The sequence below is a fragment of the Vitis riparia genome, chromosome 15, assembly GCF_004353265.1.
Source record: "Vitis riparia cultivar Riparia Gloire de Montpellier isolate 1030 chromosome 15, EGFV_Vit.rip_1.0, whole genome shotgun sequence".
Taxonomy (NCBI): Eukaryota; Viridiplantae; Streptophyta; class Magnoliopsida; order Vitales; family Vitaceae; genus Vitis; species Vitis riparia.
This window is the reverse complement of record NC_048445.1, coordinates 317,276-330,969: the sequence shown is the minus strand read 5'-3', so window position 1 is coordinate 330,969 and position 13,694 is coordinate 317,276. Positions and strand designations below refer to the sequence as shown.

Genomic DNA, 13,694 nt, shown 5'->3' with positions numbered 1-13,694 from the left:
TATACTCCTTTCTGTGTCTCTATGCATAATCTTCCTTGTCCGCAGATACAAATCTGCCACCGCAAAGCTTCCGCCGGGTAATCAAGGATGGCCCATTATAGGAGAAACTTTGGCATTCGCTTTGGGAAGCAAGAGTGGGAACCCCACAAGGTTCATAAAGGAAAGAATGATGAAATACTCCCCCGATGTGTTCCGGACCTCCTTGGTGGGCGAGAAGGTCGCTGTCTTCTGTGGCCCCGCAGGGAACAAGTTTCTATTCTCAAACCACAACAAGCTCGTTGCCACTTGGAAGCCGCGGTCCATGGAGAAGATACTGCTCTTCGAGTCTCCCCCAAAGGTAGAACCAAGAGGATTGCGCAGCTATGTCCTGGAATTTCTAAGGCCAGATGTGCTACAGCGCTATATACAAATCATGGATTCCATGGCACGGGAGCACATAGAGATGGATTGGGCTCCTAATAGAGAAGTAAAGGTTTATCCGCTATCAAAGAAGTACACCTTTGCTTTGGCTTGTCGCTTGTTCATGAGCATAAAAGACCCTGAACAGATCGCCAAGGTTGCTCATCCCTTCCATCTGATTACATCTGGGCTGGTGTCTGTGCCTATAGATTTTCCTGGTACGCCATTTAACCGTGCCAAGAAAGGAGGCAAAATGCTAAGGGATGAGCTTGTAGCAATCATTAAACAGAGAAGAAATGAGTTATCAGATGAGGGAGAACCAGAAGTCCAAGACCTGTTATCTTCGTTGCTTTTACAATCAGATGAGAACGGCAAGGGTTTGAATGACATGGAGATATCAGATAAAATTGTTGGTTTGTTTCTTGCTAGCTTTGATTCCACAAGTGCTACCTTAACATTCGTTTTGAACTATCTCGCAGAGTTCCCTGATGTCTATGATAAGGTCTTAAAAGGTAAAACCCTTGTCTCCTCTTTCTTGTATCCTTATCAAGCAAGCTTGATTTAGTGACAAATTATATAAGCTGTGTTTGGTTCTTAAAAAATTTGAACGGGATTTCATACAGTTTCTTATGCTATTAAATTTCTATATATTGCAATCCTCAGGAATTAGTTTTGTTATGCTAAAAGATGTCATGTAAGGTCCATATATAAAAACAGAAGAGACATCATATACCTTTGATCTTAGTGTATATTTCATTATCCATCAATTTCAAAAGTTTTATATCCTTGCTCATATCCTATAATGCCTTCTGAATCTTCAGTGGATACCCATTTACATGTTCCTTTTGGGACTCACTGCAACTTTGATAATACATATCTTCGTTTCAATAATTTTTCAGTAGGAAACTCTCTATAGAGGGGGGATTCTTAAACAACAAGCTTAATACTAATTCCAACTTGGTTTCTATTATGCATATATAGAGCAAATGGAGATAGCAAAGTCCAAAGATCCAGGAGAGTTTCTGAAGTGGAATGACATTCAGAAGATGAAGTATACTTGGAGTGTGGCAAATGAAACAATGAGGCTAGCACCACCTGCCCAAGGAACATTCCGAGAGGTCATAACTGACTTCACTTATGAAGGTTTTACCATTCCAAAGGGATGGAAGGTATGTTATATACAACTATGCTTCCAATTAGTCATTAAACAAAAGGAAAAAAAATCTATGTTTCATGTCCGTGGCTTATCACTACAAAAATTTTCATTTTCTTGCAGACATATTGGAGTGTACATACAACAAACAGAAACCCCAAGCACTTCCCAGACCCGGAGAAATTCGATCCCTCAAGATTTGAAGGAAAAGGCCCTGCACCATACACTTTTGTACCCTTCGGAGGAGGGCCTCGGCTGTGTCCAGGGAAGGAATATAGTCGACTGCAAATACTTGTATTTATCCATAATATGGTGACAAGGTTCAAATGGGAGAAAGTAGATCCAAATGAAAAGGTCATATATAACCCTTCTCCCATTCCTGTAAATGGTCTCCCGATCCGCCTCCATCCCCGTGAGAAATAAGGTGATCTATAAGCAGTAAGTTGAGAAGGCTTCCTATCATGTCTGAAAGTAAACTTTTTTGGGGTGAACATGTATTGCATAAATAAACCAGAAAATAAATGCAACATATATGCATTTTAATGTTTACATGATCCATTACTATGTATACAATGTTTTACATATGCGTGCCTTGATGTCTTATTATGCAATACTCTTAAGTTATGTTTCGTTCTCGGAAAATATGAGGAAAATTACGAGGAAAAAAAAAAAGAGAAGAAAAGTACTAGAAGAAAAGAAAAAATGAAAAAAAAATTAATCAATAAATTATTTTATACACCACTTCAAACTCATTTCACTTCTTTTTTTCTTTTATATAAAAATTAAATAATTCAAAAATATATAAATTTTTAACTAATTTTAATTATATTTGATTTTCTTTCGTATTTTTTCATATTAAAACCAAACATGATAAAATCATTCTCTCATGATTTTTTTTTTTCTTCTTAATACTTTCCAAGAACCAAACATAGCGTAAAGGTTGGACTGTCAAACTCAATTTAACAATATTTAGATCTATATTAGTTATGAAAATTAAGAATTATTTGTATTTACATATGTACTAGTTGTAAAAGTATGAATTGTTTCTTTAGTTTTCATTAAGAAAGTTTCACAATTTGTAATTTATTTTCACAAATATCCCACTCTTCAAAAGGTTAATTTTAAATATAAGTTGTAGTAATTTAGTAGCATGAAACCACCAAGATTGATGTGTTTTTACCTATTCAATCCTAATTTACATGTAAACGCTATGCAAAACCTCTTAATCTACATGTTCTTCAAACCTACAATTTTTAAGTTATATTTGGTTCCTAAAAAGTACTTAAAAAAAATTAGAAAAAAATGATTTTTTATATTTTGTTGTATTATAAAAAAAAATACAAAAAATCAAATATTATTACAATTAATTAAAAATTTTATATTTTTGTATTAATTAATTTTTATATGAAAGAGTTAAAATAAGTAATTTCACTAAAAAAATTTGAGCATCAAACATAACCTTAAATTATTTGAAATGCATTTCTAAGCATGTAACTTTTATGACTGATAAGTGAAGTGTTAATGTTTGATGGTTCTATTTGAACTGAAGGAATTACATAAATGTTCCATTGATTAATAAATAACCTTTCTTCCATCCTCGGTAAGACATATTGGAGTGTACATACAACAAACAGAAACCCCAAGCACTTCCCAGACCCGGAGAAATTCGATCCCTCAAGATTTGAAGGAAAAGGCCCTGCACCATACACTTTTGTACCCTTCGGAGGAGGGCCTCAGCTGTGTCCAGGGAAGGAATATAGTCGACTGCAAATACTTGTATTTATCCATAATATGGTGACAAGGTTCAAATGGGAGAAAGTAGATCCAAATGAAAAGGTCATATATAACCCTTCTCCCATTCCAGTAAATGGTCTCCCGATCCGCCTCCATTCCCGTGAGAATAAGGTGATTTATAAGCAGTAAGTTGAGAAGGCTTCCTATCATGTCTGAATTTAAACTTTTTTGGGGTGAACATGTGTTGCATAAATAAACCAGAAAATAAATGCAACATGTATATGCATTTTAATGTTTACATGATCCATTACTATGTGTACAATGTTTTACATATGTGTGCCTTGATGTGTTATTATGCAATACTCTTAAGTTATGTTTCGTTCTCGGAAAATATAAGGAAAATTACGAGAAGAAAAAAAAGAGAGAAGAAAAGTACTAGAAGAAAAGAAAAAATGGAAAAAGAAAAATTAAATCAATAAATTATTTTATACACTACTTCAAACTCATTTCACTTCTTTTTTCTTTTATATAAAAATTAAATAATTCAAAAATATATAAATTTCTAACTAATTTTAATTATATTTTATTTTCTTTCGTATTTTTTTATGTTAAAACCAAACATGATAAAAACATTCTCTTATGATTTTTTTTTCTTCTTAATACTTTCTAAGAACCAAACATAGCAAACAGGTTGGACTGTCAAACTCAATTTAGCAATATTTAGATCTATATTAGTTATGAAAATTAAGAATTATTTGTATTTACATATGTACTAGTTGTAAAAGTATGAATTGTTTCTTTAGTTTTCATTCAAAAAGTTTCGCAATTTGTAATTTATTTTTATAAATATCCCACTCTTCAAAAGGTTAATTTTAAATATAAGTTGTAGCAATTTAGTAGCATGAAACCACCAAGATTGATGTGTTTTTACCTATTCGATCCTAATTTTACATGTGAACGCTATGCAAAACCTCTTAATCTACATGTTCTTCAAACCTACAATTTTTAAGTTATATTTGGTTCCTAAAAAGTACTTAAAAAAAATTAGAAAAAAATGATTTTTTATATTTTGTTGTATTATAAAAAAAATACAAAAAATCAAATATTATTACAATTAATTAAAAATTTTATATTTTTGTATTAATTAATTTTTATATGAAAGAGTTAAAATAAGTAATTTCACTAAAAAAATTTGAGCATCAAACATAACCTTAAATTATTTGAAATGCATTTCTAAGCATGTAACTTTTATGACTGATAAGTGAAGTGTTAATGTTTGATGGTTCTATTTGAACTGAAGGAATTACATAAATGTTCCATTGATTAATAAATAACCTTTCTTCCATCCTCGGTAAGCTCCCCATCCTTGCAAGAATGGGACCTACAGTCAGACATTTGTGTCAGCAGATTCACCTGCATGTAACCGCAACAGTGACAAGTGGTTTTTCATTACTTTTTATTCAATTCTTGGAGATCGATGTCCCCAGAGATTACCTAGAGCTTGTTCATTGCCTCTTCGATCATTGTCATCTTCAAGTGAAAACCATATATCTTTTCTCATACCTTCTGCACCTTATAGTCCTCTTTGTGTGTCTCTGTATAATCATGTCAGTAGACACAAATCCGCCTGTTCAAAGCTTCCGCCGGGCAAACTATGGGATGACCCATCATTGGGAAAACATTAGTATTTGCTTTGAGAGGAATTCTTATGCATGATTTTTGGATCATTAAAAATTGAAATTATATACAACCAAATAAAAAGATGTTATTTAGAATTTTCAAGATATAAGTATATATACTATTCAAAAATCTCAACTTTCTATATTGAAAAACAAAGATAAGATTAATCTCAACTATTATATCATATCATAATGTAATTGTGTATTAAACAATTAGAATAAAAAATAGTCTAAAACATCACCTCTAACACAAGAATATTAAGTGTAAATATCATATTTTCATACAACTCAAAATTCCACATTTATATGTAAACATTTTTACTAATGATGATATAACTTTTAAGAGTTTATAAAAAAAAAATATCAAACACTTACCTATTTGTATAATTTGATATATAAAATATTAATCTTTTAAATAATATGTAACTATTATCTACATGTTTGTTATGATAGCTTCAAACTACAATATATTTTATTATAACTTTTGGTTATATAAATTTCATAAAGTTGTACAAAATTGTTAGTTAACAATTTTGTTCTCTTTAGCTTCTAACTAAAAAAAAAAAAAAAAATACATATTAACAACTTTGACATAACCTTTTATCAATATAAAGAATATTAATTTTTTTATTTTCATAACTTCGGATCATGAATAATAATAATTATATAACTTTTGGCTATATAATATAAATTTATAATAAAATATTCTAATATAACTTTTGGCTATATGAGTTTTAACAATTAATATTCTTCATATCTTCATGCTAAGAATAATTAAAATTTGAGTAATGTTATAATATCATTAAACAATTAACAATTATAGTATGATATAACTTTTAGTTATATCACAAAATTAAAAATTTTGTACATAGCTTCTAACTATGAAATAATTGTTAATAAAGATTGTTTTCATAATTTTTTGTTATAAAAAATGCATGAATATGAAATAAAAATTAAAAGACAATATTAATCATAACTTTGGGTTTTGGTTATTTTGTCAAAACAAAAAATGTGTAAATTTATACTTAACTTTATGCTATTAACTATTTATTATGCAAATTTGTACATAACTTCATGTTAAGAACTATTCATTATATAGTTTTAGGCTATGAATTATTTATTTTATAACTTCTGGCTACATAATGCAACAAAATATCATAGCATTGTTGGCACCCTTCAGTACCTTACTCTCACCATGACAAAGCAAGAAGTACTTTTTTCCATAGACGCACCTGTCGTTGTTCTACCTGTAGACTCTACGTCGCCAAATGCAGTGGCTGCTACAAGAATGGAATATTCCAAAGCATTCGCTTCTAAAAGAATTTGAACTAATTGTGCCACAGTTGAACGTTTTTGTCCAATTGCTACATAGACACAATACAATGTCTCACTCTCAGAGGTGGCCTTTGAGTTCAAAAGCTTTTGGTATTTTATATAACTTCCAATTATATGATATAATTAAAAAGTAATTATGAATCATATGCATTACTTCTGACTATGTATTTTTAAATTTTGTAATTTACCTCATAATTCTGGTTATAAGAATTGTACATATTTTTCATAACTTCTAGTTATCAAAATTTTTTATATAACTTCTAATTATTAAATAATCAAAATATTTACAATATTAAGTTTTGGGCTTGATTATATGAAATATGATTTACATAACTTTTAACCATGAGACAAGGTAAATAAAGTTATAATAATAGAATACAATGCATACTACTTTTCATATTTCATTTCGTTTGAAGAAAATAAAGCTAAATACATATAAGAAACTTCATAAATGAGTTCTTATTTCTTTCTCTTCTTCTCTTTTTCTACATACTCAGAGCCTTATCTTAATAACATGTTATAAAATAAAAAAATGAGAAGAAGAAAGAAGATAGAAAATATATAGAAATACTAAAAGAAAAGTAGAATATAGGAAAGAAATTGAAGGAAGAAATCTTAATGAACTCTCATTAGAGGTCTCTCCCTTTTATAAGGAGTCGTAAAGAGATATACATCATTATATATAATCATTCACAAGTTCCACAATGCAACAAATTCTCATATTTTATAACCTAGAGATATGAGCTTAATTGGTGCTTAGAAGTAGGAAGTATTGATAAGACATGTAATAATCATCTCATAAAATAAAATAAAATAAAAATCTTGAAGTTGGGAAGAACCTATAAGAAAATTAACCAAATAATATGTTAATATAAATTGTGAAAGATAAAATTTATATAAAAAAAATAAACTAAAATTATAAAATAAGTTAAGTGCTAAAAATTGTTGACAAATATAAAAAAATAAAAAATACATAAAAATGAGAGTTAACTTAAAATAATGATTTTATGAGATTTAAAAAAAAAAAAAAAAACCACCATATGAAAAAAGCAAGATAAGTATAAAGTAATTATAAATTCTAATAAGAGTATAATTTTATGTTAATTTTATTTTTTGTTTAAATTTTATTTTAAATATAACATTATTTTCATTTAATTATTGAGATTTTTTTATTGTAATGATTTAAGATAAAGTGATGATGTGGTTTAATTATGAAAATTTTTTGGCTTAAAAGGTGATACGTGCCGATTGGAGATTAGTTACTTATATAGAATAAAATTACCATCCTTATTCTATCTTATATTATATTTAATCAAATATAAGGCAAATACCATAATAATAATAATAATAATAATAATAATAATAATAAGAAGTTAAAGAATACATGCCCAACATGCTAAGTGCATGACACAGTGAGTTGGAAATCATAAAGTAGATTCAAAATATTTTTTCATTAACTATTAAATGATCTTTTTCCTTAATTGACATGGTAATCTCAATCATGTTTTTTCACTACTTCTATTCAGTTCTTGGAGATATCGCCCAGAAGAGGCCTGAGCCTTTTTCATAGCCTACTTTTTGATTCATTATCATCATTGTGTGGCAGCCATGGATCTTTTCTCATACCTTCTGCACCTTATAGTCCTCTTTGTGTCTCTCTGTATAATCTTCCTTGTCAGTAGACGCAAATCCGCCTGTTCAAGGCTTCCGCCGGGTAAACTGGGATGGCCCATCATCGGGGAAACCTTAGAATTTGCTTTAGGAGGCAAAAATTCTAACCCTGCAAGATTTATAAATGATAGAATGAAGAAATACTCCCCAATTGTGTTCCGGACCTCCTTGTTGGGGGAGAAGGTCGCCGTGTTCTGTGGCCCAGCGGGGAACAAGTTTCTATTTTCAAACCACAACAAGCTCATTACCACTTGGAAACCACCATCGATGGAGAAGGCGTTGCTCTTCCAGTCTTCTCCCCCAAAGGCAGAACCGAGGGGAATGCGTAGCTTTGTCCTTGAATTTCTTAGGCCAGATGCTTTGCAACGTAACATACATATCATGGATTCAATGGCACGCCAGAACATAAATACGGATTGGGCTCCTCATAAAGAAGTGAATGTTTATCCACTATCAAAGAAGTACACCTTCACGTTGGCTTGTCACTTGTTCATAAGCATCAAAGATCCTGAGCATATCGCTAGGATTGCTCGTCCCTTCCATCAGATGTTATCTGGGCTCGTGTCTTTGCCTATAGATTTTCCTGGTACAGCATTTAACTCCGCCAAAAAAGGAGGCAAAATGCTTCGGCATGAGCTTGTAGCAATTATCAAGCAGAGAAGGAAGGAGTTATCAGAGAAAGAAGAATCGGTAGCCCGGGACCTACTATATTCTTTGCTTTTAGCGACAGATGAGAACGGCGCGGTTCTGAATGACATGGAGATCTCTGATAAAATTGTTGGTATATTTCTTGCTAGCTTTGATTCAACAAGCACGACTTTAACATTTATCTTCAACTATCTAGCAGAGTTTCCCCATGCCTATGATAAGGTCTTAAAAGGTAAAACCCTTGCCTCCTCTCCATTGAAGCCGTATCAAGATTGCTTAATTAATTTAGTAACGAACGAAATATACTTTTGGACCAAAACAAAGAATATTTGGTCCTAAAATGTAGGTTAATCCTCTTTGATAGTGTGTCAAATGTATAACATATCTCTTGAGTTTTTATAGCAAATGCCCACCCATATCTTCATTTTGAGATTCTCTTTAACATGACAATAGTTATCTTTTGGTTTCCATAATTTTTCAGTTGGACTCTCTCTACAGAGATGGATTTTTAAACAAGAAGTTTAATAGTAATTTCCAATTGGTTTCTGCTTACATATATAGAACAAATGGAGATAGCAATGTCCAAAGATCCAGAAGAGTTTCTGAAGTGGAATGACATTCAGAAGATGAAGTATACTTGGTGTGTGGTGAAGGAAACAATGAGGCTAGCCCCACCTGCACAAGGAACTTTTCGAGAAGCCATAACTGACTTCACTTTTGAAGGTTTTACCATTCCAAAAGGGTGGAAGGTATCCTATATTTAAATATGGTCTCGGTTGAGTTTAATAATGCTGTGTAATTAATTTTATGCTAATGAATTGTTGGATTGTGAAGTTTGAATTAATTTTATTGGATTTGCCTAGGATGTGGAGTGTTCAGCTCCTCATTGAGCTCATGAGATAAGCTCTCTAGTCAAATGCCCTGTAAAAATCCGTAGTAAATGATAAGTTTGTCCACATTATATATTTAACCCTTTTATGTTTTAGGGTTTTGGCTTTTTAGAGAGCGACACCGTACTTGAAAGGTTTTTTTAAAGTTTCACTATTATAACTCTTCTTTTAATTTGTTGAGATCGCATTGATCATTAAACCACGTTAAAAATCTCTTTTTTTTTTTTTATCTTCTATTCGTGTGTATGCATGATTTAGTTAACATAACTTACTAGAGAACTTTTCATTTTCTTGCAGACATATTGGAGTGTACATTCTACAAACAAAAATCCCAAGTACTTTCCAGATCCAGAGAAATTCGATCCCTCGAGATTTGAAGGAAAGGGGCCTGCACCATACACTTTTGTACCTTTTGGAGGAGGACCTCGACTGTGTCCAGGGAAGGAATATGTTCGATTGGTAATACTAGTATTTATACATAATATGGTGACAAGATTCAAATGGGAGAAAGTAGTTCCAAATGAAAAGATCATATATAACCCTTCACCATTTCCTGTAAATGGTCTCCCAATCCGCCTCCAGCCCCATGAGAAATAGATTGATTCCCCATTTGAGAAGGCTACCATGTCTGGAGTAGTCGAACTATTCTGCAGTGGACTTATGTTAAATATATGAACTAGCAAATAAATGCCATATATATATATGCATGCATTCTGATGTTTCCATAATGGATTTAAAATAAGAAAGCAAAGTTCCAATGATGAAATTTTAGATAGGTATATAATTGACCATCAATATATATACCTTCAATAAGGGTTACATAGGTTTTTTAAAGAAGTGATTACACATCTTAGAAGGGGTTACACAGCACATCAATGTTGTGTTGAGCTATGGTCTTAGAAGGGTTGTAACCTACTTTAAAGATGGTGATTACACATCTCAACCAATTGCAATATGTTTCCCCATTCATATTTGATTTTTACAATTTCATTTCCCTATTTAGATTGGATTCTACAATTTTCAATTTTAGTTTCATGCATTTTGATTCTTGTGATTATCTGCATGTGTTCAATAGCATTACCTTCTTAAAGAATAATTTTTTAAAGTAGATTAGAGGCTATGGAAGTTTCCTTAACATAATCAAACATACATTCAAGATAGACCTATTTAATGGGTCTGATTTAAGAGAGCAACACATTTCTTCTTTATTATTAATGTGATTAATCTAGGACATGTTTGATTTAATCAAAATCCAATAGACCTCTAAACCTTTTGTTGACTAAGAAAGCACGAACAAACAAGTTTGTCATACTATCTCAGGTACCTTATCAAATAAGTTGTTAAAATATGTCTTTGAGGATGCGAGACCTTAAAAATATGTCATAAAGAATTTAGAAATTGCTAAATGAGTGAAAGTATAGATGTATCATCTCAAATCCATTCACAATATTCATAAATTAATGACCTAAAGAATGAACACATTGAACTCCCCAAACCATTTTTGTCAATAGGTATCCCATCGAGACCTTGCCTAAATCCTAGAAAGATTATAAAAATGGTATAAAAGTACAAGAGAGAACCATTTATGAACAATGTGAACACAAGCATGAATTCCTTCACAATACTAATTTATGCCATTTGTGAACAATGAACTCTGTAAAACTAAATAAACTCTCAAAATAAGAAAAAGGGATAAACCAACATGGATGTAAAACATTTTCTCTATCAATATACCTCTATAAGTTGTAAACATCTTAAAAACATAGGTCCATATATAAGTAAATAAATTAAAGGTATAGAATTTTCAACTTTTTGTCAACTAAAAAAATATCACTTGTGTATCAACGAAAAAGACATCATCATTCTATTAAAAGGTCTCTTTGAGTTTTATAGAATATAAGTGGATATAGTATATTGATAGGGTCATTTTAAGAAGAAAAAAAAAATCTACAAACACTGTAATCTACTATATAGATTTGATTCAATCTTGTAGTATAGAATTATTTCTAACCTTTATGGTTTGTTTAAAATGTTTAAAATTTTCTTTCAATTGTTTAACAATAGGATATCTATAAGTAAAAAAATCATGTATTTAAAATTAAGATCAAGTATTTTTTTTTTTATGCAATGTAAAACTAATAAACATCTATAGGTTGGTCAATTCATAAACAGGATTGATCATTATTGTAGTCTTGACATGATCACTAAATAATTTAAATGGTTGGACAGTCAAATCTTAACACACCCTATGTAGATTAACTTCTATATTAATAGAAACCCACCAATTTCTTATGTTCAATTTCTAGAAATCGTGTCACACTTGGCACCCTTGCAAAGACTCATGAAATAATTTTAGTGTATGATTTTCAATCATGAGTTAATGATTAATACATAATTATCCTTTCATTAACTATGAGTCTTTATGATTCATCATTCAAAATTTGACTGCATAATGGTCATTTCACAAATTACGGCCACTAACCTACCAAATCTGAAGGAAAATTTGTGTTGATGTACATTTAATCATTATTTGTTTAATATAGGCTTGAATCATAAAATTAGTGAAGAAGTAAATTCTTTTATTATTATTATTATTATTATTATTATTATTATTATCTATAAATATAAAGAAATTCAATAGTTTGAAAACATTTCTTTATCTAAAATACGCTCCTCATATATCAAAATAATATTTATCATATCTTCGGTTTTACTCATATCTCATATCTTTATTATTTGAATTTAAAGGTTTACATTATGTTTGGTTTATGGAAAATCCTAAGGAAAGAAAAAAAAATGTTAAAAAAAATTATTTTTTCATGTATGATTGTATTAAGGAAAATCCCAAATAAAATTAAATATGATTAAAATTAGTTAGAAAATTATGCATTTTTAAATTATTTAATCTTTATACCAATAAATTAAAATAAGTAAAATGAATTTAAAGTAGAAAATAAAAATAATTTATTAACTTTTAATCTATTTTTTATTTTCTTCCTTTCTACTTTTCCTTTATATTTTCTTTCCTTTATATTTTCCCTCAAATTTCTTGGGAACCAAACACGACCTTAATAAATACTTTTATTATTTAATTGTAACAATTCTAATAAATTCATCTCTCATTGTTCATTATATCGGAAAATACTAAATTTATTTTTAAATTTTACCTCTATTTGAAAATTTTATGATTGCTAAAAGAAGTTTTTGAAGAGATATTTACATTTTTTTTTCATTTTTATAGTTATAAATAGGAAAGAGAAAACCTTATTTAATTTTAGAATAAATAAATAAATAATGCATTTACTTATTAGTTAGTCTAAAAATTTAATAATTCAAGTAGCTTTCCTCATTCACAATTTAAATAATTTATTCACTTATTGATTAATTTGAAGCTTTTGTTTTCATATTTCTTCTTGATTATTTATTTTCATAAAAAATTAAAAAAAAAAATTATTATTTTATATTATTATACATTATTTTTCCTATGCCTATATTTTTAAGGCTATGTTTGGTTTTTGAAAATTATGAAAAAAGAAAACATGTTAAAAAAAATGTGGTTTTCTCAAGTTTGATTTCATTATAAAAAATATAGAAGAAAATCAAATATAATTAAAATTTGTCAAAAAATTATATATTCTTTAATTATTTTATCTTTATATAGTAGGGAAATAAGTAAAATAATATTGAAAAAACATATAAAAATGATTTACTGAGTTTAAATATATATTTTTATTTGTCTTTACTTTTTTTTTTCCCTTTTACTTTTTATTTCTACTTTTTTTTTTTCCTCTCAATTTGATATTGGCTAAAAGAAGTTTTGAATGGGGTCTCTACATTTCTTGAACAAAATCAATTATTTATTTATTTATTTTGTTTTAAATATGAACGAGAAAGACATATTTCTTTTTTTCATAAAGAATTTTAAATAATAGATTGCTTATGGCTTTGATTGCTTAAAAACATGGGAAAATCATCTAACCATACACCAATTACAAAAAATATGAGATTTTGGAATTTTACTTTTTTCTTTTTAATTTTGGTGTAAAATAGGAAAAAAATATTGTCTATTCATGCACTCCAATAGTGCTTTCAAATTTGTTCCACAATTACCCTCAAAAGTAAAGGACAAAGTACACACCAATTTAATATCACTTGTTAACAAGTACATGTGTTATTTATTTTTTA

The 13,694-nt window shown here is 29.3% G+C and overlaps 3 protein-coding genes across 3 annotated transcripts in view; all 3 read left to right on the top strand.

The window, feature by feature from the left end:
• Nucleotides 1-1,975, top strand: part of LOC117932530 (beta-amyrin 28-monooxygenase-like) — a 3,153-nt gene extending 1,178 nt beyond the window's left edge. Inside the window, exons 3-5 of the mRNA XM_034853803.1 lie at nucleotides 46-911; nucleotides 1,381-1,568; nucleotides 1,676-1,975. Coding sequence (XP_034709694.1) covers nucleotides 46-911; nucleotides 1,381-1,568; nucleotides 1,676-1,975 — 1,354 coding nt within the window. The remainder of the gene's footprint in view (nucleotides 1-45; nucleotides 912-1,380; nucleotides 1,569-1,675) is intronic.
• A 5,933-nt stretch (nucleotides 1,976-7,908) lies between these two features.
• Nucleotides 7,909-9,235, top strand: LOC117932528 (beta-amyrin 28-monooxygenase-like). Its single transcript, XM_034853802.1, has 2 exons — nucleotides 7,909-8,841; nucleotides 9,101-9,235. Exons 1-2 carry the CDS (start codon nucleotides 7,909-7,911, stop codon nucleotides 9,233-9,235), a joined length of 1,068 nt encoding a protein of 355 aa, XP_034709693.1.
• Nucleotides 9,236-9,245: 10 nt separating this feature from the next.
• On the top strand, nucleotides 9,246-10,106 carry LOC117932527 (beta-amyrin 28-monooxygenase-like). Its single transcript, XM_034853801.1, has 2 exons — nucleotides 9,246-9,368; nucleotides 9,807-10,106. Exons 1-2 carry the CDS (start codon nucleotides 9,246-9,248, stop codon nucleotides 10,104-10,106), a joined length of 423 nt encoding a protein of 140 aa, XP_034709692.1.
• Nucleotides 10,107-13,694: the final 3,588 nt, after the last annotated feature.